This window comes from Hypomesus transpacificus, unplaced genomic scaffold (genome assembly GCF_021917145.1).
Source record: "Hypomesus transpacificus isolate Combined female unplaced genomic scaffold, fHypTra1 scaffold_31, whole genome shotgun sequence".
Lineage (NCBI taxonomy): Eukaryota > Metazoa > Chordata > Actinopteri > Osmeriformes > Osmeridae > Hypomesus > Hypomesus transpacificus.
In genome coordinates, this window is record NW_025813837.1 from 898,090 (window position 1) to 922,180 (window position 24,091).

Sequence of the window (24,091 nt, forward strand, 5' to 3'; positions counted from 1 at the left end):
TCCCTCCATAGAGAACCTGTGAGTGTGTGTGTGTATGAAGTGTGTGTGTGTATTAGAGAGCGTGAGAGAGTATGGAGTATCTTTGTTCTACCTATGCTTTGTGAAGTTTCTTACTGCATTTCACATGCGTGCAATTGGAGTAGTGTTGAATTTGTTAATTTATTGATTAGAATGTCTTTGCGTCCCTGGGGAAAGAAGAACAAGATAAATGTAGCATTTGTAACCAAAAACCCTTACAAAGGTACTTGGGCTACAGCAACTCTTTTACAGGACTAACAAAATAAAAGGAAAAAAGGAAAAAAAAGACATATATATTTAAAATAACAAAAACATGAGGAAAAAAACTGTTTATTCAAGTGCCATAGTTAGAGAGAGAGATGGAACTGGACTGGTGACATGGGGCATAGATGCTTTATTGTGTATGTTTACTTGAGAACCAATCAAAAAATGGGAATTTTCGAAGCAAGTGCGAGTTTGATTACATTACCTATTGCTTGTTTGTTGGTTTATGTGTTTGTATGATCGCTTTTACACTTGGTGAGAGGCCTCTGAACTCTGAACTTTGGACACCATCCCGACCCTTCCCAGCTCACATGTAGCAATGGCCAATAAAACGACACAGACTCACACTCTGTGTGTGTGTGTGTGTGTGTGTGTGTATGTGTGTGTGTGTGTGTCAGGTAGGAGTCAGGTGGTGTCCAGAGATCAGATTGTTAGGTCTTCTCATGTCTCCTTCCAGATGTAAATATGAAGTGAAGGTCTGAAGTGATTTATTTTCTTTTTTTTTTGTTAAATTCTATATTTTATGGCTTTTGTAGACATTTCTTTGTGGGAGGAAAAATAAAGAAAATGTTATGGATGCATTTCTGTCTCATTATTGTTCCTATTTCCATAGTTTTTTCATAAAAACATTTGTGCTGAATAAAACCTTGAATACATTTTATTTATTTAAGTGAGTGAGTGAATGACTCATAAACCCCCCTATTTGGCACAATCAATAACACTTAGTGAGATGACTGAGACCAGTGACAGATCGGATTCCAAAGCTCTAATTCAAGGAACAGTTAGACCTTCATAAGGACCCCCATGCAGCAACACAAGCATAGAGGACCATGTACTGTACATGTGTACTCATTATAATGATGTCATACACCTTAAATGGTATACCATATATTCGGTCACACATCCTACAGATGGATCTGAAGTGCCATAGCACTGACATGGTTGTCACCGTGGCAGCATGGACAGCTCTGTGTTCAAACCAAACAAACGTGCTACGTCACTATGTCAAGGGAGTGTATCATTAGCTCAGTAAACAAGAAATCTCTTTTTGCATAAAACTTGGGGCACTATGACCCAGAAACACATACTGCTCACCCACCCTCCCCCCGTTCCTAACTGTCAAAGACAGCCCTGGTGATTCAGACTAGAAGGAGATGTGTTTAGATTTGCCTGAGAAGGTGGTTTAACAAGGATCTCCAACCATCTAACACTACCCTTAACCTATACTCTCACACTAACCTTAACGTTAACACATACAAACAGTAACACAAACCTAAACCCATGCCTCAACCCAAACGTCAACACTGAACCCGTTATAACACTGCTGACGCAGATGAAATGACCCCTGCTCTGATAATTACATTACATTTAGTCATTTAGCAGACGCTCTTGACCAGAGCGACTTACAGTAAGTACAGGGACATTCCCCCGAGGCAAGTAGGGTGAAGTGCCTTGCCCAAGGACACAACGTCATTTGGCACGGCTGGGAATCGAAACAACAACCTTCTGATTAATAGCCTGACTCGAATGGGGCCAGAAGTTACACCCTGGTCACAGCCTCGTCAATGCCCTTCTCCACCTTGGTCTCTTCCTCCCCCTCCCTCCTCCTCCTCCTCCTCCAACTCATCCTCATCCCTCTCATCCACCACCTCCTTGTCCTCCTCCACGTCCTCGATCTCCTCCTCCTCCACCTGCTCCACATCCTTCTCGTCCACTTCCTCCACCACCTCCTTGTCCTCCTCCTCCTCCACGTCCTCCATCTCCTCCACCTGCTCCTCATCCTTCTCGTCCACTTCCTCCACCACCTCCTTGTCCTCCTCCTCCTCCTCCACGTCCTCCATCTCCTCCTCCTCCACCTGCTCCTCACCCTCCTCCCCCGTCCCTTCCTCTTCGTCCTCGTCCTCCGAGGCCCGCCGCGTCATCCAGCCGTCGTCCGCACTCCTCCTCCTCCTCAGATCTGACAACAGGAAACATCCGTGAGGAACGTTCCTCCCTCCCCGCCGAGGAGGACCGTCGGCAGGGCAGGGAGGAAGGCCAGAGAAGGCGCATGAATAATTTGGTTTGATTTGATGCGGGGGGGTGGGGGAGGGAATCTTGGAGGGAACGCAAGAAGGAGAAGGATAGGGAAGAAAAAAAGAAACGGAAGAAAAAACAAAGCACCTTTGAAATATCAAACGCCAGCACGGCAGAATGTTTACGCGCCGTGCTGGTTTGTTTGTTTGTTTTTGATCGAGTTTCCAAGGCGAGGGCCTTCTCCCTCAAGACGCTGGTCTGGTGCGTCTCCACTCTACCCAGAGACTGTAATTAATAACTAATCAAAGCTAATGTCTCCACAGTACATCGTTAGCACAAAGCCCTGTTTAATACGTAATCAAAGTCAGCGCTCTGGCCCCTCCCTCCGCTGCCTTTGCCTTGTTGTCGCGGCAATAAGCGGTTGCCTCCACTTAATGAGCTGGTTGTTCTTGGGTTGGGAGAGGGGGGGGGGGGGGGGGTTGTATTCCCGAAAACAAAGCTCTCGAGTGATGACATTGAGGTGACACACACACGCGCGCGCCAGAGTGTGGAAGGGGGGGGGGGGGGGGGGGGGGGGGGGGCGGGTAAGAGCAGGCACACGTGCGCACACACAGAAAAGCACAAAGGAGGTGTGTGTGCATATGTATATGTGGGCGTGTGTATGTGTGTGTGTGTGTGTAGATGTGAGTGTGTGTGTGTGTGTCTGTGTCCTGACCTGTGAGGCCCAGGCGGTGACAGCAGGTGTTACAGCTGTGTTTGAGCAGGAAGCTGTTGATGGCCGCATCTCCCAGGTTGGCTGGACCAAACACCATGTCACCAGAGGAGCTGCTGCTAAGGTCACACACACACACACACACAATATACACACAAGCCCACACACATGCACATTACACACAGACCCAGTGTTGAGCAGAAGAGCCGGGTGGACAGTATACAGGCCCGCCCCCGATGGCGTGTGTTGGACCTGCAGCATGCGGATGCCTCACCTCATGTCTCCAGCTCTGATGACGGATGGGTCTGTGAGGTCCTCGCCCACACCTGCCAATCACACAGGGAGAGAGAGAGACACTGTGAAACTGATGAACATGAAACAAGAAAAGACAGACAGCCCCCAGCCCCAGGCCTAGACCTCAGCCCCCAGGCCTAGACCTTAGCCCCCAGGCCTAGACCTCAGCCCCCAGGCCTAGACCTCAGCCCCCAGGCCCACCCAAACCCTCTGACAGACCCTGTATGTCCAGCACCAGCATCTCTCCTCCAGAGTACTGGTGGCTCCAGTGGGAGAAGGCCAGCAGCGTTTCCTCCAGGCTGCAGCAGGGGGCGATCTCCTGACCCGTGTTGTTGTTGTACTTCCGGAAGTCTCCCGACAAGCTCCTCTCGATGGTCAGCCACTGGCCGTCAGAGTGGCAGTGGACCAGAGACACGTCCAGGAACCTTGGAGAGAGACACACATGCGCACAAACACAGAACACCCGAGTCAAACAGATGACATTGACCGTTCACTTACACACTTATAAAGTATATAAGGTTATAAATAGAAAAAGTGACGTAGAAAAAAGATTCACACACACACACACACACACAGTCAGACCTGGGAGAGTGCGGCATGTTGTCTGGTTTGACCTGGTTGAACACCTCCATTAGCTTCTGGGCTGCCCTTTGCTGTTGAATCTCCTGAAACATCCAGAGCTGTTAACCCTCTGCTGTTAACCGCTGAGAGGGTGAGACAGTTTACACAGTGGAAACACAGCGTGTACACACACTCACACACACACACACACAGTGTAGACTCAGGGGTGTTCAACCCTGGTCCTCGAGAGCCCCTGTCCTGCATGTTTTAGATGTTTCCCTGCTCCAGCACACCTGATTCAAATGAATGGTCATTACCCGGCTTCCACAGAGCTTGATAACGACCCATTTATTTGAATCAGGTGCGCTGGAGCAGGGAAACATCTAAAACATGCAGGACAGGGGCTCTCGAGGACCAGGATTGAACACCCCCGAGTGTAGACGCACACACACAGGGTAGACACACACCCCCGTGAGCATCCGTACCCTGAGACAGAGCTGAAAGTTGGGGTTGGCGCCAAAGTGTTTCTGCCAGGTTCGGACCACGTCCGGCCTGAAGGCCTTCACCACATACACCAGGCCGGGCCTCAGGACCCGCTCCTCCGCCCAGGTGCACAGCACGCGCCGGGCCCAGCGCAGGCCCCCCGCCAGGGAGTCGTCGCAGGACAGGGGCTGCAGCACGGCCGACAGTCCCCGGGACGACCAGAAGGGGACGCTCCCCGCCTCCGTCCTCGCCTCCTCCAGGGAGTATATGCTCACCTCCTCCCCCGCTGTCCCGGGAGGGAGGGAGGGAGGGAGGGAGGGAGGGAGGGAGGGAGGGAGGGAGGGAGGGAGGGAGGGAGGGAGGGAGGGAGGGAGGGAGGGAGGGAGGGAGGGGGTGGGAGAGGGCAAGAGAGACATGGAGGGGAGGTGGGGGAGCAGGGAGGTGAAACACAAGGGTTTGGACAATGGCATCTATCCAGCTTCATGACTTATCTCTATCCTGAAGAAATCCGAACCCTAGTGACCCCAACCCTAGCCTCGACCCCTCGACCTAACCCTAATCCCAGTTCTACTTCCCTCGTTTCAGAACTTGGATTGCCTCTCACGCTCATTAAGGTCAAAGGCTTGGATGGAAGACAGTGTTCCCGCGGAAACGCTCTCCCAGTCATTTACAGCCAAGTTATCTACACAATCTAACCCTTGGATCTTAGCATTGCAATACAAATCTTGTCATTAGGTGAATGTCGCACTTGGACCTGAGCCACGCGTATCCAAAAACAACTCATCTTTTAACCATGGCACAACCGGGCGGAAGCTAGCTAGCTAGCTATCTTCCTGAAGCGGTCACCTTTGACCTGGCTGCCACATCAAGACTGGCAGAAGGCTGACTCACCCAGGAAGGAGACCGGGGTGAAGGGGATGGTGTGAGCCAGTCTCATCAAATTGTTTCTCTCCATAGCTGTCACGCATGACACAGACATGCCCAGGAACACACACACACACACAATCGAAAAACACACACACACGTCACACACCATGAGAGCAATCACGAACAGTGTGGATTCTGAGAGCCAAATGACATCATCGTGTCCTGTGAGGTGGAAGCGTGAGTGACTCCGGGTCTACGGTACCTGAGTAGTGTGGATCCAAGTCCTCGCTGGACTGGAAGGTCTTGGCTGAAAGAGACAAGGAGTGGAACCCGTATCAACAGACCCGTTTACCCCAGACACCACGGAATCTAGCAGAGGATGTCTCCACGAAGACCTTACCATCAGCGCCCATCCAACTCTGTAGTCTGAAAGAGAAGATAGAAGATGAATCCCTCCATCCATCCGCCTCTTTATTCATCCAACCATCCATCCTTCCACCCCTCTATCAATCCCTCCATACATGTATTCCACTCCCTCTTTATCAATCCCTACATCCATCCATCCCTCTATCTATCCCTGCAGCCATCCAATCCCCTGCCCCTTAGTCCATCTTTCCATCCAAGAATCCCTCCATCCATCCCTCTCTCTATCTCTCCCTCCATCCATCCATCCCTCTATCTATCCCTCCATCCATCCCTCTATCTATCCATCCCTCCATCCATCCCTCTCTCTATCCCTCCCTTCATCCATCACTCTACCCTTTCATCCGGACGTCTTCAGACTTACGAGGAGCGGCGGCTTTGAGTCTTCGCCCAACTGTTCCACACGGAGTGACTGGGACTCCTGGAGCTCTACACACACACACACACACACATATTTTCAAACGACACCGCAATCATAGGGTATTGTGTTTATAACTAGAACAGACACAATACCCCAACAACATCATGTCATTAACCGGACAGCTGAGCACAATTACACAACCCTACCTGGAGTGGAGAGGATAATTTATGCAGCAAATCCATGGGCTCGAAATCTGAAATGACATTGAGAAGGGAGAGTTGACGGAGAAACATGAATTCAATTTTCCTAAATTAACATTCTGTACAGGTCTGGTTAAAAAAAAAAACTTCATATGGAATGCTCTGCATTTTAATGTTGACATTTTTCGTAGTTAACAGACGCTTTTATCCAGAGCGACGTACAAATACCCCATATCAAAAGTCCAGCGGAAGACCAAGGAACAGAAGTGCATAGTTGTAACAGTTTGGTGGTCAGGGTCAAAGAACGGTCTGTCTTTACCAGCCACATCGCAAAGTTAACTACCAATAACTGGGATCCTCGTTCTGACCCTGGACAAACGTACGCCTGGACGAAAGCGCCTGCTGACTGACTGAAATGTAAGAGCTAGCTCTGGGCTCTGGGGGTCGTACTGAGTTGGCTGAGGCTGGTCGAGGCCGACCAGCATGGCGTTTCCCCCTGCCTCCTCCTCTTCCTCCTCAGGGACGTGGGTGAGAGGTGCGCCTGCATGTCCACCTGGGGGGGAGGGGGGGGGGGGGGGTACAGAGAACAACAAGCCTCAAATGCCAACATCCGACATGTAAACAGGCCTTGAAACAGACGCGGAGGGGGGAAGGAGGAGGAGGGGAAGGAGGAGGAGGGGAGCACTTCGGAGAGACAGGAAGAAAGCAATTGGGGGACAGAGAGAGTGAGACGAGTAGAGGGAGAGAGGAAGAGAGAGAAGAGAGCGTGAGACAGGAAGAGGGACACAGAAAGGCAGAGAGAATAGAGCGTGAGACAGGGAGAGAGAGACAGGAAGAGAGAGAGAGTAGAGCTTGAGACAGGAAGAAAGAGACAGGAAGAAAGAGAGAGTACAGTTTGAGACAGGAAGAGAGAGACAGGAAGAGAGAGGAGAGCGTGAAACAGGAAGAGGCTTGGGAGTAGAGCGGATCGTACGGCGTTGTCGTCGTCCTCCTGGATCTTGACGGTCTTCTTCTGCAGGGTCCTGCATCTGCTGCCCGGGGCTCCACACAGGTCGGAGGACTGGGACCACTCTGGAGGAGAACGAGAGAACGTCATCTCCTCACTGAGGAACACTGAGGAACACTCAGGAACACTGAGGAACACTGAGGAACACTAGGAGACATTGAGGAACACTCAGGAACACTGAGGAACACCCAGGAACATTGAGGAACACAGAGGAAAATTGAGGAACACAGAGGAACATTGAGGAATGTTGAGGAACATTGAGAAACACAAAGGGAACATTGAGGAACACTAGGAAACACTGTGCTAACCAGTCTCCTTAACGGTCACCTCCTTACCTCTGCTCTCGCTGAGGCCGAGGGGCGTGTCATCTTTATGACTCCTCCTCCCAGGGAGGCTGTCGCTGTTCATTGGTCCGTTGAGGGCAGGGAAGGAGCCCCGCAGCGGGCTGAGGGGGGCGCCAGAGAGCGCCATGTTCTCGACGCTAGCGGACAGCGAGCGGCAGTGGTCGTAGGGGCGGTCCCTGCAGCGCCACGCCCCGCGAGGACAATTGGTCCTGGTCCGGCCCCATTGGCCGTGCCGGATGTACCGCAACGTTCCTGATTGGTCGGCGTCAGTGCAGAAGGCGGGGTTTACCAGCCCTCCACCACAACCCCCTCTGTCGTCCCTGAGCCCAGGCAACAGGACAGCCTGGCTGGAGACCCTAGAGATGTCGGCACTGGACACCTGCTCACCCCCCCTCTCCTCCTCCTCCTCCTCCTCCTCCTCCTCCATAGAGGTCCCCTCCGGATGGGGGGACACAGGGGCGTCGCAGGTGCAGGGTTGGTTGAGGGGCTCCAGACCGCCCTCTCCAAGCCAGAGGGAGTGCAGAGACCCGGAGGGCGAGGGCTCACTTGAGCCACGGGGGGTCTGGTCCCTCCAGCCCACGGCCAGGTGGGAGAGGGAGCCCGGGGGAGAGAAGCGGTAGCCCAGGGGCCTCACCTCGCTCTGGGGGTGGCTCTGCACATCCTGGGGAGCCAGCAGAGGAAGTGTCACCCACAGGAGATAAAACACGTCATTTCTCCAGGGCCTGAGGACCAGGCTTGAAGACCACTACATTACATTTAGTCATTTAGCAGACGCTCTTACCCAGAGCGACTTACAGTAAGTACAGGGACATTCTCCCTGAGGCAAGTAGGGTGAAGTGCCTTGCCCAAGGACACAACGTCAATTTGCACAGCGGGGAATCGAACTAGCAACCTTAAGATTACTAGGCCGATTCCCTAACCGCTCAGCCACCTGACTCCCAGTCAAACCACTATGTTTGAGGCTGTAAAATCATGAAGCTACAAGTAAACATACAGACAAATATGCACACGCGAGGGAATTCAAACACATTCCGATCCGACACGAGAAGTAAACGGCATGACTGAGACCCCATCAGCATGTCTCGAATCCCAAACCCAATATTGACGGCGTAATACCTCCACCTCCGCCGTCCGCCCCCCCCCCGCGTGCCCGCCCCCCCCAGCCGGACGCGCGCCACTCCAGCGACAAGCGTCGGCCCCCGGGCCCCACGGCCCTCAGCAGGGAGGGGGGGCTGCTGAGGTAGGCTTTGGGGGCGCAAGACGGGGTGCCGGCCCCCCCCCGGGGGTGGGTCCAGCTGTGGGGGAGGTGGCGGGAGCGCGCGATTGGCTGCCAGGGGGCGAGCCGCGCCTCCTCCTGCTGCAGGCTGTCGGAGGCGGAGAGGAGGGTGAGGGTGTCCACCGCCAGGGCCGACATGACCTGGAGCTGGCCCAGCTGGTCGTCGAGAACCTGCAGGCTGTCCTGGATAAAGTGGACCTTCTCGGACACCTCCAGGGCCACCTCCGCCATCTCCTCGGCCCTGACAAACAGAGAGGGAGGAGAAGGTCGAAATAACGATGGATCGATAAGCTCCCAAGCTCCATTTCAATCGGCTTCTCCAGTTCGCCGAGCCGGGTCTGAATACCAAGTCACGAGCGACCGAGAGTTCAAAGGCTCGGTCGAGTTGAATACGAGTTTATGAACCGAGTGTTACAAAGGGTGAGGGATCACAGTCCTTATCAGTTCCCCCCCACAGTTCTATCATGAAACAAGCCCTATCTGGCTTTCATTATTCTTCACAATGGACCCTCTATGAAGGGTAGCGAGTCAGGTACACTGGTACTCCTCTTGTCCTCTCAACTCGAAGGAGAAGATGTTATCTGTCGACCTCAACAGTCAAAGGCCTTGAAACGTCGACATCTTTGCTCGAGTACTTCAAATCGAGTCACTGAATCAGAGTCCAGGCATGCACAGAGGGCTCTTTCACACAAAGACAGAGGCCTACACGTTCCTATCTAGATGACGTCCTTCTGACCTAACCTCTGTGGCGTTTACGTCTACAAAACAACCAATACACAAGGTTATAATTACTGCAGGCTCTCATCTATCTTTCAGCCATGTATGAAACAATAAGCACAATTGCAGAGCCAGTCTGGTCATTCCTCAACAGAGGTGAGAAACAAGGCCTTTTGGCGGGAAGGTAGAACATGTGGTGGGAGAAATGGAGGGTTTATATAGTAGGAAAATGAGATTTTTCCTGTCCTTTTCACTGCTACTGTCTGTACTGGCTCTGAGGACAGTCTTTCTGAGGCCCAGGTCGACCACCTCGACAGGGCGCGGCCTCACCGTTCGGATGTGGCTCGGATCCGGTTGGCCTGGCTGCCGAGGAGGGCGTGGTTCTTCTCGTGGGTGTGGATCTCCACGCACCTCTCCTCAAACTCATGAAGCTTCTTCAGGTCCTCTCGCCCCAAGTACAACTCTGACAGGGGAAATGTACAACATATGCTGTTTATACTGTTTAGATTTATATATATAGAATGATGTACGCATATATGTGTGTGTGTACAACATATGATGTGTATACAGTGTTTATGTGTGTGTGTGGGTGATGTTCACAGCGTATTCACCTGGCTGTGAACATCATCGGAATCTGTATGTGTGTGTGTACACACAACCTAACATGCAAGAATGATCACTCACACACACACACACACACACACTCACTGAGTCCGGAGTCTCCCTCCTGTCCAGGGGTGCCCCGGTGTTTGCGGTATATGGCGCTCACACACTGGGTCATGTGACTGAGGATGATGAAGGGCGGGGGCAGCCAAGGCCTCTCCTGATAGGTTTTGAGGTAGCGGTAGCGGTTGTACTTCCACACCTTGTTGGAGATGGACTTCATGTTGAAGTAGACGTTGCTGTGGAGACAGAGATGGGGGGGGGGGGGGGAGCGAGAGAGTTGAGACTCAAAGAAAGAAAGACAGAGAGAAAGAAAGAAAGACAGCAGTTTGGGGGTCTGAGGTAGTGGGACTATGTGGGTGTGCTGGTGCCAGTCTTACTTAAAGACCGCGATGAGGAGGTTGACCATGATGATGTACTGGACAAAAAGATAAACAGCCTGGAGGAAGGGAGTGATGAAGGAACCAGGGGGGCAGGGCTGGCCCCCTTCACATGCTGTAAACACACACACACACACACACGGGTGTGAGAGGAGGAACGTTCTACATCCAGTCTTTGTTTTGGCTACATCGGCTTAGACTACCACACAGGAGATCTCCACCAGCATCTCTTCTACCTCCAAACCTAGACTAAGGACCTCCATTGGAAGATAAAGAACGTTCTCGGGTGCCCTACCATCTATCTCCCCGGCATAAACCTCCCCGAACATCATCCAGTAGGGCTGGTCCACCACGTCCTGGGCCAGGCGCCAGGAAGGCTCCTCGTCCGGGGATAAGATGGCTTTCCTGGACACCCCGAAACTCAGCAACACGATGGCCATCATCACCACGATGTAGAACATGTCTCTGGTCTGAGGGGCCACGGGAGAAAGACCAACCACAGCAGGAAGCACAAGCGGGTTATCCAAAGCCTCGTCGAAGGGGGGATTTGAACCTGTGATCTGCGGTCAAATGCTCTGCCATTCAGCTATACCCAGTAATTGTCCTTACTAAATATATATTTTATTGTATGAAGCAACCTTGTTCCTGGAGATCTACCTGTCTGTTGGTTTTGGCACCAACCACACTTTTTTGACCCGATTTAAAAATAGTTACCCGATAAACCAGCTAATGATTCGAATCGGGTGTGCCAAATGAGTGTTGGTGCAAAACATATCATAAGTGATTGAGAAGAGATGTTATCGTTGGATATTAAAAGGCACGTGACACTACTGTGAAGTCGTGATCCACCTCCGGGGGTGGAGGAGGGGGAGGGGGGACTCTACGGTAGCCCAGCCCCAGACGAGTGCGTGTCTGGCCCCACCCACCATCTTGGTGATCATGGTGAGGTAGGGTCCGGCGTACTGGTTGAGGGCCAGGAGGTCCAGCACTCGGACGGACCAGAAGATGATGTCCAGGCAGTAGCTGATGCGGCCCGCCGTGCGGAGCTTGCCCTCGTGACAGCGCAGGACCAGGCCCGTCAGGAAGAGCAGGATAGCCAGCAGGTCCAGCACGTTCCAGAACTCGCCGAACCACACCCGCAGCTTCTTGATCGGCTGCCTGGGCTCTGACATCATCACCTGGGGACAGGAGGCAGGAGAGGCCGCGGGGTTCGAGAGGAACGAGATGGCAATGTGTGAGCTGTTAAAGTTGTCGAGGGGGACTGAGGAGAAGGAGAGAAGGAGGGAGAGGGAAGGAGATTGAGGGAAGGAGATTGAGAGAGAGAGAAAGAGAGAGAGAGACAGTGACAGAGACAGAGACAGAGGCAGAGGCAGAGGCAGAGGGAGTGAGTGACTGACTGAGCAAGTGACTGAGCGAGTGACTCAGCGAGTGAGTGAGTGAGTGAGAGAGACAGGGGGAAAAGAGAACGAGAGAGAGAGAGAGCGAGGTGGACTCCAGACCCTCTGAAGGAGAGCGCTGCTCCTCCTCTCCCTCCAGAGCTGGGCCCTCACCTCGCGGGTCTTCTCCAGGGCGGTGGACAGGATGTAGGCGATCACCAGCCACTCTGGCCAGCTGGGCTGCTCCTCCAGCTTCACCAGCACCATGTAGGCAAACAGCATGAGGAACACCAGGTAGGACATCTGCCCCACAGATACCGGCACGACACAAGCCACCCAGATACACACATTAAGTCTCACAGTCAACACATCCAACAAATGCACATTGAACACAGAAGAAAGCAACAATGCAGATCACCATCATGTGTTCTTTTAGCAGAGCCACGTAAAGGGGAGGTTTCAAACCTGTGACCACTTGATCTGTAGTCAAATGCTCTACCACTAAACCACTATCCGTAAGCAACACATGAGCTCTGAGGTCATTTTGCTAGCGAGACTGTAAAACAGTGCCACACATGAAACAACATGTAGACTCCAATAATAAAACAAGGTCAATACAAACTGACAGGAATCAATAGTAGCTGATACAGTAAGTGTAGGTGGCAGAATCACTCTTTGACCCAGATAGGCTCCCTAAAGTGAACACAAGACCCAACACTGTGTTCGGTGCGTTACTGTGCGGGAGACAACGAACCGTGTGGAACCAGAATTTGACGACTGGAGCCGTGTAAAACTCGTAGAACTTCCTGGTCCAGCGCAGCCAATAGGACGAGGCCCGGAAGGATCCGGGCACTGGGTCGGAAGTCCTCCCCTTTTCTGCATCGGCCACACCCTGCACGCCACACGCACGGAAGGGGCGTCAACATCCAACAGGAAGGGAGAGAAGGGGACGGTTATTGTAACGTCATTCATGTAGTAGATGCTTTTAGACCTTTTCTCCTGTCTCCTTGGCTGTCATTGGCTTAGCAGAGTCCCACCCAAACTGCATCGCGTCCTGTGATTGGGGCACGTGGGACATCTGGGCGGGGCTCTTGAACTCGAGCAGGAGGATGGCAGGGGGCAGGAGGAGACCGAGGATGATCTGAGGACAGGCAGACAGGCAGACAGGCAGACAGGCAGACAGGCGGGCAGACGGGCAGACGGGCAGACGGGCAGACGGGCAGACGGGCAGACGGGCAGACAGGGAGACAGACAGACAGACAGACAGACAGACAGACAGACAGACAGACAGACAGACAGACAGACAGACAGACAGACAGACAGGCAGGCAGACAGAAAGAGATCATCGTCTGACTGACCCAGACCTAGCTGCACCTGGGACAGCAAGGACCTGGTTCAGGCTGAAATGTTAACACTGTCACGTAATGTGAGCTAATACAGTAAACATGATATTACTGACTGGCAACACACAGTTTCTATTGCAAAAACATGGAAGCGATTGTCACAATGTTAAATCAGCATAAGTCCAGATGGTGTCATCACTTTAATGGTCTCTATACCAAGATTCTCCCCTTTTTCGAGGAAGGCAAGTGCCCCACTGAAACACACTGACTTGACATGGCTCGGTCGCGGACCCACCCTGTGACACCCTAACCCTGTTATGCGAGGGCCGATAAACCCCGAACGGAAACCCGACAAACCCCACCGTTCCACGACTTTCTCCCGCAGCCGTCCAACCAGGTCCCCCTCTCCGTCCTCACCTTGAAGTAGGCGTTCTTCCTCATGTTGAGCCGGCCGGTCCACAGGTCGGTGAGGAGCGCCTGGGTGCAGGAGTGGGACACGAGGGCCCGCAGGCGGCCGGACACGGCCACCTGGAGACAGGTGAAGTGGCTCCAGCACTCCATGTCGGAGGTGAGCAGCTTCATGGCCATGTGGGCGTTCTGCCGGAAGGCGCAGTCGAGCAGGTCCACGGCCAGCTGTCCGAACTCCCTGACCGGGGGGGGGGGGGGGGGGGGGGGGGGGGGGGGGCGGGGGGGAGCGCGATTGAAAACACACACGTGTTCATCCCCAACAAAAACACATGGGGGAACACACGCGTATGAAATACACAAGGGGACACGCTTTCGAAACGCACACCCCGCGTGTGAAAAAACAAACTGGGGAAACATACACACACCTAGCCGGCAGGCCAACGCGACACACGCATACGCGCACACACGCTTCCAGAGAAGACAAACCACACGCGCAAACACACGCTCAGCGTGTCAAAACACATTCGGTGCAAAAGCCCACCCCTCCCCTCCCCACACACACACATTCACTCTTTCATTCATTCACCCACTCACTCACTCACTCACAGGGAATAGGTCTTGAACTCGTCGGCGATGCTGTCGGCCATGTGGCTCTGCCGAGCCTCCAGGGCCATGGAGCGGTACAGCTTGCAGGCCACGGTGGCGCGGGCCAGGGCCTCCTCGCCGTGCCGCCACAGGAACAGAGCCATCTGCTGGCGCCGCTGCAGCACGGCCCACACAAACAGGTCGTTGAAGTTGTAAACAAACAGACGGGCGCCGTCCCGCCGCTGGGGGGGGGTCTCCTTCGGCTCCCCTGAAACCATGCCCTTCTCCTGGGGAGAAGCGGAAGGGAGAGGAAGAGGAGGAGGAAGAGGAGGACAACAGGGCCAACAAGGGTCATTTCAGCTGGAGCACAATAAGGCTGGACCACGTCGGCAGAGCAACACCGCCGTTTCGAGCAAAGCTCCCACTAACACAAGGCAGAGCCGGTTTAAAGGACACCTTGCGCTCGTACGGCTTTGCCGTGCGGTAGAAGTGGGAGGGCTGCCGCGGGTCGGTGTCGCCGGGGCCTGGCTGAGGGGGGGGGGGCGCCCGGCCTCCTCCCCTTGGTCGGGGGTCCCGTCCCATCCCGATCCGGTTCCTGTGTGTGTGTGGGGGGGGGGGGGGGGGGGGGAGAACGGCTTAGTCAGGACGGTTCAGCAGAAGGAGAGGGCCAGGCGGACAGGCAGGCAGGCGGGCAGGCGTCCCCCTCATCACCTTGGTGCGGACGTGAAGGCGGTCGTACGCCGCCCGGAACTGCTTGCGTGTGTAGGAGCTACGATAGGCCCCGCCCATCAGGTACTCGATCACCATGCCGACGTCGATGATGGAGAGCTTGTATCCTGCCGGGAGATGAGTCTAGACGCACGCAGACACACACAAACACACACAGAGACACACCCACACACACACAGGGAGACCGACACACGCGCACGCAAGAGACGGAAGCACACAGACACACACAGCAAACACACGCAACTGTCACAGACAAACATCCACTAGACCAAAGTGCCACCTACAACCCTGTCTGCTTAGGCCCCTCACCTGTTTAGCATCTTCCACGAGGTGATGGAGGAAGTTGTCTGTCACTCCCTTTGGCTGTGAGAAAGGAAGTAGACATGTTTATCCTTTGTGTTTGTACCATTTAGTTTTGTCCTGTCAGAAGGTTCATGACTAGAGGGCTTACAGTGGGCATGTGTTAGGTCTGAGGTGATTAACTATTAAACGTGATTTTGATCTTTAGATTAAAAAAAAGAGGCCAACAGCAAGCGCCCCATGCCACGACACACGCTGTGATCTGAACAACGGCTATGAAAGACAGCGACACCAGGCCTGCTTCTAGTTCCTAGGGCATACATTTACAGGGAAATAACGGCTCAGAAATAATGCATCTATAATTGGTCCAAAACAACAGGGAAACCAGAAGCCTACTTAGAATGCATTACTGTGATTGCAATTATATCCAATGTTACAGCAAACTGGAATAGCCGCCGCTATTGTGGCTTCAAGAGGAAGAAAGAATAGGAAGGAAGGGTGGATAAGAGAGAGAGAGAGAGAGAGAGAGAGAGAGAGAGAGAGAGAGAGAGAGAGAGAGAGAGAGAGAGAGAGAGAGAGAGAGAGAGAGAGAGAGAGGAAGGAAAGAGAGAGAGAGAGAGGGGGGGAGGGGGGAGGCGGTTACAGTGTTGTAGAGCTGCTCCAGCCTCTCCACAGACAGGAAGCGGTTCATGGTCATGCCGTGGTCGATGAGCAGCTTGACGAAGGCCACGCGGTCCATGAGCAGAGCGTTCAGCATGGCCTGCTCCAGAGAGCCCACCTGGAGGAGGGCGGTCAGGAGGTGGGTACACACACACACGCACACACATACTTATACACGCACGCATGCACGCACTTACACATACATGTCCACACATACATATACGTACACACAAACACTGTGATGGCTGTTTGATATTGATAATATCTTTTCTAATTTTCTAAATTATTACTGTCGGGACAGTCCAATATAGGACAGATCAATGTTGTCACCTTTTGTACTTTGATGCTGCCTAGTGACTGACGAGATTATCTGATGACACCAAGGAAACCATTTGATTGACTTTTGGGCATTTAACTGTTTGAGATGACAGCGTGTAATCAAATTAAATGTGACACACACACAAAGTCACGCATACATGTATACACACATACAAATACTGTCCATACATACACGCATATACAGTACATCCCAACACACACACACACACACACGGCTGTCTGACCTGCCAGTGCTGTCCATACACCAGGACGTGTGTGTTGGCAATGTCCGCCCGGTCCCATGCCAGGGTCATGCTCAGCTGTGACGCTGGACTGGCCTTGGTTCCTGTCAATCACACGGGCAGCCAATCAGGAAAGCACAGCCGCCGGCACACATCTGACGAAAGCCTATGGAATCTGTCACCGTTTATGACAGTGACAGAGTTCACGAGTCCTTGGCTGAGGGGGCCTAGCGTTCCTATCTATATTAATAAGAACAGATGTGTTTGTTTGTGTGAGTAAAAGGAGTAGCCGCGTTTGTTGGCTAATATCCTGTCAGGGCCTTCCGTTGGGTCATGTAAGGGGCTGAGGGCAGGAGGGAGGCTCAACCTTTCAGAGTGGTGGTCAGTATGGCTATGTCCGGCTCCTGCTGCTCCTCCGACTCCGAATCAAAGATAGTGATCTGGACGTGGGAGAGGAGAAGAGAGAGGAGGAGCTCACCGTTACTTCACAGAGAGGGATCGACGACTGCAGCATTCGTAGACACACACACACACACACAAGTTGGTATACACACACGCACACTGATAAGATGGATATTCTGGATAGGGCAGGCCGGAAGGAGTCACGACAAAGGAAAGGAGTTGACTCTTGGTATATTAGTCGGGCAGCCCGGATCAAACAATCAGTTCAAGACATACTGATGGCATGACTGAAAACTCTGTCTCTCAGCCATGCTTAAATACATGAGTTGGACAGTACAAGTATAGAATGCATTGAATTACTTCCTTAACAGGTCTTCAGTGGTCAGTACACTGATACACTAGAACGTTCAGCAGGTGAAGTGGTCGTTAATTACATTAGTCCCAGCTTGTACATGTTTTGCCTCACAGTCTCCTAACTGTCTGGGCTGTGTGCTATATTCTTCTCTGAGAGGGCCTCGCTGCAGGACCTCTTGACCATACAGAGACTCAGGCTGCACATGTGCAGAGAAAATCAGCCTCACACACACACTCACACACACACACACTCACAGACTGTCTGTGCTCCATGCACTCCATGAGCCTGCTGCAGAGTTGGGCCGCCTCGTCGCTCTCCAGACCAAACACGCCCTCGATCCTCACCAGGAGGTCTTCCTGGATGTCGGCGTCCAGCTGTCTGCACACACACACACACACCGTCACTCGACCAGTCTGACCCTAAAAGGCATCAGTATCACTTCCACCCTCTCTTGCCCGCCCTTTGGTTCGACCCGCTGACCTCGATAATAATAAAAAAGGTGTTTGTGAAAGTGAGGCGGACCCCCATACCTGTCCAGGGCCGTCTGCTTGTGGAGGAAGGCCAGCAGGTCGGCCGCCCGGCCCGACCCCTCGAAGACCAGGACCGGCACGGGAGGCACGCTGCTCACGTAGTCGAGCACCGTGGTGACGAGGCCAGGGCCGCCCTCCAGCACCACGCACACCGCGGGCACCCCCTGCTTCAGCCCTGCCACGTGGGGGGATGGGTTGAGAAGGGCCACGCACAGACACGCACCTACACGTCCTCGCACAGACCAGGCCCAGCCTCACGCAAACGCGAGCACACGCACACGCGCAAACAGACCAGGCACACCTGACAGACATACACATCCACACTCCGAAACACGAACGCTCGCACTGACCCCCAAACACACAGACGCCACACTAGCACACACGCCTTTACCCTCACACACACACACACACACACACACGCACACCGACACTCACTGGGGTGGATCTTCTGCATCTGAATGTGTTTCTCCAGCCTCCGCCTGAACTCCCGCTGGCAGCCATTTTTACCCAGAGTTCCATCGTCCACCAACAGGAAGTGGGAGTGCAGGCCGTTCAGGAACGCCCGCTTGCTCAGGGGGTTTTCCAGAAGCGGCTGGTAGGGCTTGAGAAGCTACGGGACAGGAGGAAGACCCCATCACCACACAGCATATCAGGCAGGTGGGTGATAAGGTTTGGACAGTACACCAGTCCCAGGGTGTAGAGTACACAAACGTATGCACGGTACCGTTCCACATCCTCGTACCCCCCACACACCAAGTCGTGCTCTGAGCGCCAGGACTCACGTCTGTGCCGATGAGCTCCCAGTGGTCCTCCACCACGCCCCAGGGGGTGACCCCCAGGGTGTTCCTTCTGCGGAGGTCCAGGCTGCCGTGGGCCTTCAGAGCCTCTCCCACGTACCGGGACACACCTGGAGGACGGTGACGCAGGTGACGAGCACTTCCGAGGTCGGGGGTTCGGGGAGGTGGATACGCTTCGATATACACACAGACACACACACAGTCCCACACACACACACACCTGTGTTGATGCCATCTGTGAGTATCCATGCTCCAGTGCTCTGGGCGGCCTTGACCAGGCCCCTGCTGAAGGCCTGCTTGACTTTAGTGGGCAGGGAGAAGTTGTCGGCCCCTCCGTGGACGGAGAGGAGGAGCTTGGGTCTGACCATCTGCCACTCCCTGAGCATCAGCTGAAGCAGGGCCTCCGCCTTGGTGTCCACGGCGACGCGGACGTACTGCAGCCGCGACACACACACACACACGCGTGCACATTGTTGGACATCCAGTGCGCGGGGCAGCAGCACGCACGCACACGAGACGGACGCACAAAACGCAGGGAAACAAAAGAAACACACGTGGAAACACACACAAAACAAGCACACGCACACACAGAAGACACACTCACAAAACACCCCCACAGACAGAAAAACACCAAAAACACATACGAAACACACGATTACACAAGGAAAATGCACACACACACACACACCTTGGCCCGGCAGGCTCGTTCGGCGCTGTCCTGGAACTCGATGGTTCCGTAGGCATCGGTGGTGCTGATCCTCGTGTGCTGCTGTACCGACCAGCTCTCCTCCTCACCCGCTCCGGCAGAGAGGGAGAGGGGGGGGCCCACGTCCAGCCCGGTGTGTTCCCCCAGCAGACGACCGCAGCAGCATCTGCAGGGGAGGGGGGGGGGGGGGGTGCTATTGTTTATCTGCAAGCCCGAACTCGGAAACACCCCTTTTTTTCCCGCACGATACACTTGTGTGACGATGTGTTGTGCAATTTCGGAACTGTTCACACGGTCTGCTGACACAGACACACACTGTAAAATCCTACCTTATTAAGTTCTGGCACACTTGACACACGGGATAGCATCTGCAATAAAGAGGGAAGTTCAGGTCACTAAAGTCTCCAAGAAGACTGCTTTCCAGGAAGGAGCTGAACTGTTGCCAAGTGCGGCGGTGTGAAATGTTATAGAAACCGTTCCTGGTTGAAAATGTATGACTTGTTAACGTTATTAACAATGTCCTCTAATTCCAGATCACCTGTGGAGATCTCGACATGCTGGGATGAACTTCACACACTCTCTCTTGTAGAACGTCTCTTCGATCCAACACTTGCGTGACTGGAATAGGAGGAATCATTAGTCATTTCAGACAGTTAACCAAATAACAAAAAAGTGTCTTTCTTTAGGACAAGACTAAACTCATAAGCTCTTTTCATTAAGTACAACCAATAATCACCTTTTTATGGAGGTTTTGGTGACCTATTTGTTCACTGTGTTGATTAAACATTGTTAGGCTTCCGAGAAACTACACCAAGAAACAATCCTCTGAAGTCCACAATCTGACCAGCGAAAAGTAAGACTGTTGTCCAAGTCTCTCTCTCCCACCCCCCGTCTCTCTCCCACCCCCCGTCTCTCTCTCTCTCTCTCTCTCTCTCTCTCTCTCTCTCTCTCTCTCTCTCTCTTCCTCTCTATCTCTCTCTCTCTCTCTCTCTCTTCCTCTCTCTCCCTCCCGCCAGTCTCTCTATGCCTCAGCATCGCTTTGATACTCTGACCTATTCATGTTCCCAAAATTCTCCAGAACCCACCAAGTATTTCCCTTACGGAACCTGACCGAAATGTAACAATAGCCCTCGCAGCAAACCCACATAGCTACAAACACACATAGGAAACATTCGCTTCCTGCGGCGAGGAGCGATTCAGGCCAAAGCGGCTCTGTGTCATAACTAAACAGAGAGGACTCGCGATTGTATCAGCCGCCACATCAGCTTTAGACAAAAACGGAGGCGCATCAGTTGCTGTGCCTGCGTGTGTGTGCGTGTGTGTGTAGCCTACACCACCCCTCTTTGGTCTATTGCTCTCACCTTACGTGCAATCACAGATAGGAACAGACTAGTGTTCAGATGACTTGACGAATAGGCCCTACAGACCTACCCGTCAGTGCGAGGTGTTGCTTACCGTTTTTGTCTTGAAGCAAAACACCTGCAACATATAGTTCAACTGCAGTTGTTGCACGTTCTTTAAAATTACAATTGGAGGAATTAACGATAATGAATAGAAACGTCGGTTCTCCAACTACTTTCGAGCTCAACCAGAACTGAATGAGACCATTGATGGCTGTGCCACATACATTTGAATTACATCTATTTCAGGCTTAAGCACAACATGCACACAGTTTAGAAGAGAAGGTCAAGCTTACCATTGTAGGAGATGAATTAACATGGGCTCGTGCGCCGCTGGCACAAGTGTATTTACCTAGGACAGGTAAGCGCACTTTACACATCACTAACTTGATTACCTTCCCTGCTCTCCATTGGCCTGTCTCTCAACAGGGGAGGGGTTAAGTCCAGTGCTGGTCGAAGCGTAGCCTCCTCGGGTCCAAAGGTAGTCAGGATTCTCTTGGAAAGTCCTTGAGGAGTTCATGACCCCGTCCATAAACATAATTAGCAGTGACAATGTTTTGCGTTGGGTGGGGGTCCAACTTCACGCAGGTCCATCCTTGACCTACCTTGACGACAGTAATGGCAAGCGTTGGCGCCACAGGATGTCTGCGCAGTCAGCAGTTTTCCATAATCTCAGCTGTCATGGGATTCAATCAGTCTTGATCAGTTGGCCTATACAATCAGCCTGTGACACTTTGTCAAAAATCACAGGCCAACACAAAATTGTTACAAATCAAACTTGAAACTATGTCGGCATATATGAAAGTACTCTTTCCCCATCCATGACCCCGATGGTCATATGACACCTAGTGTGACATTTATGTGGAGTGATATATAACTAAAAATGTCAGATAACTTTGTGTGAAATGCATGTTTTTTTCATACATTTGTATGATTGAATCCATAGAAATGTGTTGTGATCATTTGAACCTGAGACCTGTTGATCTGCAGTCGAGTGCTCTAACCACCGAGTTCCACCCTCAGTGGTGAGGACATCATCCACAATAGGCTACACTTCTTATCATGTAGGCTAGGCTAAATATAGCACACCATTAATAATCATTAATAAGTGACTTTAGCCAAACACGACTAGATGTGTATTCCTTAATCTAAACAACATCCTGTTCTGGAATGTAGGTGACTCCATCAGAGTTCAAGCTATAATTAGTGATAAACTGGACACAGGAAGGGATTTTTGTGGTTCATGGAAACAACTGAATTGATTTATCGCTTTGACTCATCACATTGGGACCGCTTCTCACATCTCTTGATCTCGGTTCCTTCCAAAAACCTGATCATCGGTTTTGACACAAGCGTATTAAAGCACCTACAGCTGAAACGGTTCATTTGGAGTTGAAACTCAAGACACCAGCAAACTGCATGTTTTTTTTTTTTTTTTTTACAAATGAGCGCACAAGGTCTTAGGCCATACCTTTATCGTCAGAACACAAACATCAAAAGATTCACATACGACTCAAGTTTAACTTGTAAAAAAAGTGAGAAAGTCTTCTTTCAAGAGGCTGAGTCGTTTCCAAATACAGTGTATATGGCTTGTGTGATGTATGATGGCGTGTGTTTAACTCAATGTTGTTGCGGAGTCTGTAACTAGACAAGTCAGATCCATCATAATACATTGTCCATAGTGTTGTTCTTATGTAGGCTATGCTACACTAATTGTGTGAGAGTGCTGTGTGCACGTCAGTGTGCGTGTGCGTCAAGTCCAGATCGATTCCTCTCAGGTCTCCATGGCATCAGAGGAGTCTTTGACACAGGACAGTTTATTGGTGTCCTCAATATCTCCGGTGTTTATTAGAGACAGATCCAATTGTGTCAAGGGCATCCGCCAGTACTGGAATGAGTTGAAACGGCTCAAGACGTCTTCTTCCTCGTTCACGTGTTTGTGTGTGGCCTTGGGTGAACATGAAAAGAAAGAGGAAGTGTAGTATTACAAATGAGACAGGTGTAGATTTGCATTAGGACGTCTTGGTCAACTCGGCACTATAGACGTTAGTTACGGGTTAAAACACAAGAAGATAATCTGGATAAAATATACCCAAATCAAAGGCAACAGCGTGTGCTACTAGCGACATCTAGCGGTCATAAGAAATTGGCGTCTTCGTGGATTTCTTAGCAAGCATATATGAACTAACTAATAGCCACAAAACATCCCCACAACTGGCCTACTTACAACTTCAGGAGAAGCGGTTTTGGAAATGCTTAAGTCGTCTCGTGCACGTTTCTTGGAATTTGTTGATGTAGATGCCGAATTCGCACAGCTCCTGTCTAGAAAGCTTCCAGAACTCATTGTCGGCGAATCACACGACGCGCACATACAATGGTCAATGTTTGCAATCTTACGGGGCTGCATCTTTCCACGATGTTCCTCTTCGTCTTCAAAATAAAACGGCCTCTTTCTGCACCGACTACCCAACAAAGCGAGCAAGGATGGCGGACTCAAGCCCCCAGTTGCAGCCATGCTTTCTAACTGCGTATCAAAGCAGCCTGATAAGCAGACGCATCTTTTGGAGGGAACGTCGTGAAACAAAACTTGCTCTGCTCGCCTTTTCGTCATGAATGCAAGCTCCACATGTATATCACAGGTAGTCGGAGAAGTTGATTTGTTAACTTCTGCGCGTCAGTCAGTAGCCGCAGATGCCGTTTACGACTTGAATAATCACTGGGAACACATCGTGCAAAAGTGAGTTGTAGTTCGACGTAGAGTGGTGAACTATCCAATGGGAGCGCGTATCCGGCGTCCATGTCCGCCCACCATCAAGTTGTTGCGCATCCACAATAATCATTATATCCATCATAATCATTATATAAAAACATGTTTAAAACAAACTACCATAAAAATGTGACAAACAACAAAACTATTTTTAAAAGTGTGTCTTTATTATGACGCAAAATCCAATAAGTAATGCTGGGACTAAGTATTAAAGTCCCACCTTAAAGTTTAAAACAACTTTTATTTTCAAACCCCTTATCGCCAGCAGACAGACAACTAGATACTAAGACGCATGTGCTAGGCTCAGAATTCTCAGTCATAGCATATCTTGGTGATACTATGTTTTGCAATAAATACATTGGGTGTGTGACGCAGACAATTCAGGCCATGGAACTCCACAGTAATCACTCCACAACTATGGCACATATTAGTGGCAGGCTGAAAAAAATGCATACAGATCTGGTCAATAGTCTGTCACCTGTCGGTAATACGGTAATATTGCATGTCTATACCACCACTAACGTAGTACAATAACATTCCACAAAACTCTCACTACATCATGACTCATCATTCGGTCCAAACCCACACATG

The 24,091-nt window shown here is 51.8% G+C and overlaps 3 protein-coding genes across 3 annotated transcripts; all 3 read right to left on the reverse strand.

The window, feature by feature from the left end:
• Positions 1–1,227: 1,227 nt before the first annotated feature.
• LOC124463834 (transient receptor potential cation channel subfamily M member 6-like) lies at positions 1,228–7,973 on the reverse strand. Its single transcript, XM_047015606.1, has 15 exons — positions 7,538–7,973; positions 7,170–7,267; positions 6,647–6,749; positions 6,203–6,249; positions 6,000–6,064; positions 5,613–5,638; positions 5,475–5,519; positions 5,237–5,302; positions 4,348–4,631; positions 3,884–3,966; positions 3,521–3,726; positions 3,282–3,333; positions 3,011–3,126; positions 2,150–2,239; positions 1,228–1,250 (listed from the first exon to the last, which is right to left on the reverse strand). The coding sequence occupies exons 1-15, from the start codon at positions 7,971–7,973 to the stop codon at positions 1,228–1,230; spliced, it is 1,740 nt and encodes a 579-aa protein (XP_046871562.1).
• Positions 7,974–7,998: 25 nt separating this feature from the next.
• Positions 7,999–20,160, reverse strand: LOC124464050 (transient receptor potential cation channel subfamily M member 6-like). The gene is given in 27 exon segments (XM_047015937.1): positions 7,999–8,207; positions 9,870–10,002; positions 10,248–10,441; positions 10,583–10,697; positions 10,878–11,052; positions 11,509–11,760; positions 12,133–12,261; positions 12,713–12,850; positions 12,950–13,099; positions 13,719–13,947; positions 14,316–14,581; positions 14,751–14,789; positions 14,791–14,889; positions 15,006–15,146; positions 15,333–15,386; positions 15,967–16,101; positions 16,547–16,647; positions 16,911–16,983; positions 17,555–17,678; positions 17,831–18,005; positions 18,266–18,440; positions 18,613–18,737; positions 18,848–19,061; positions 19,316–19,499; positions 19,663–19,701; positions 19,872–19,951; positions 20,070–20,160. Coding segments are annotated over 27 exon segments (3,621 nt in total). The 5' UTR covers positions 20,121–20,160; the 3' UTR covers positions 7,999–8,176.
• Positions 20,161–22,194: 2,034 nt separating this feature from the next.
• On the reverse strand, positions 22,195–23,501 carry wu:fa19b12 (uncharacterized protein LOC560551 homolog). Its single transcript, XM_047015607.1, has 2 exons — positions 22,961–23,501; positions 22,195–22,681 (listed from the first exon to the last, which is right to left on the reverse strand). Exons 1-2 carry the CDS (start codon positions 23,342–23,344, stop codon positions 22,508–22,510), a joined length of 558 nt encoding a protein of 185 aa, XP_046871563.1. The 5' UTR covers positions 23,345–23,501; the 3' UTR covers positions 22,195–22,507.
• Between the last annotated feature and the right edge of the window lie 590 nt (positions 23,502–24,091).

Coding starts and splice junctions, on each gene's coding strand:
- LOC124463834 (XM_047015606.1), bottom strand. CDS start 7,973: ATGGAGGAGGAGGAGGAGGAGGAGGAGGAGGAGAGGGGGGGTGAGCAG. Junction 5,639..5,999: donor ACTCAAAGCCGCCGCTCCTC/GTAAGTCTGAAG, acceptor CTTCTCTTTCAG/ACTACAGAGTTGGATGGGCG. Junction 4,632..5,236: donor CACCCCGGTCTCCTTCCTGG/GTGAGTCAGCCT, acceptor CTCCCGGGACAG/CGGGGGAGGAGGTGAGCATA.
- wu:fa19b12 (XM_047015607.1), bottom strand. CDS start 23,344: ATGACGAAAAGGCGAGCAGAGCAAGTTTTGTTTCACGACGTTCCCTCC. Junction 22,682..22,960: donor AAACCGCTTCTCCTGAAGTT/GTAAGTAGGCCA, acceptor TGTTCACCCAAG/GCCACACACAAACACGTGAA.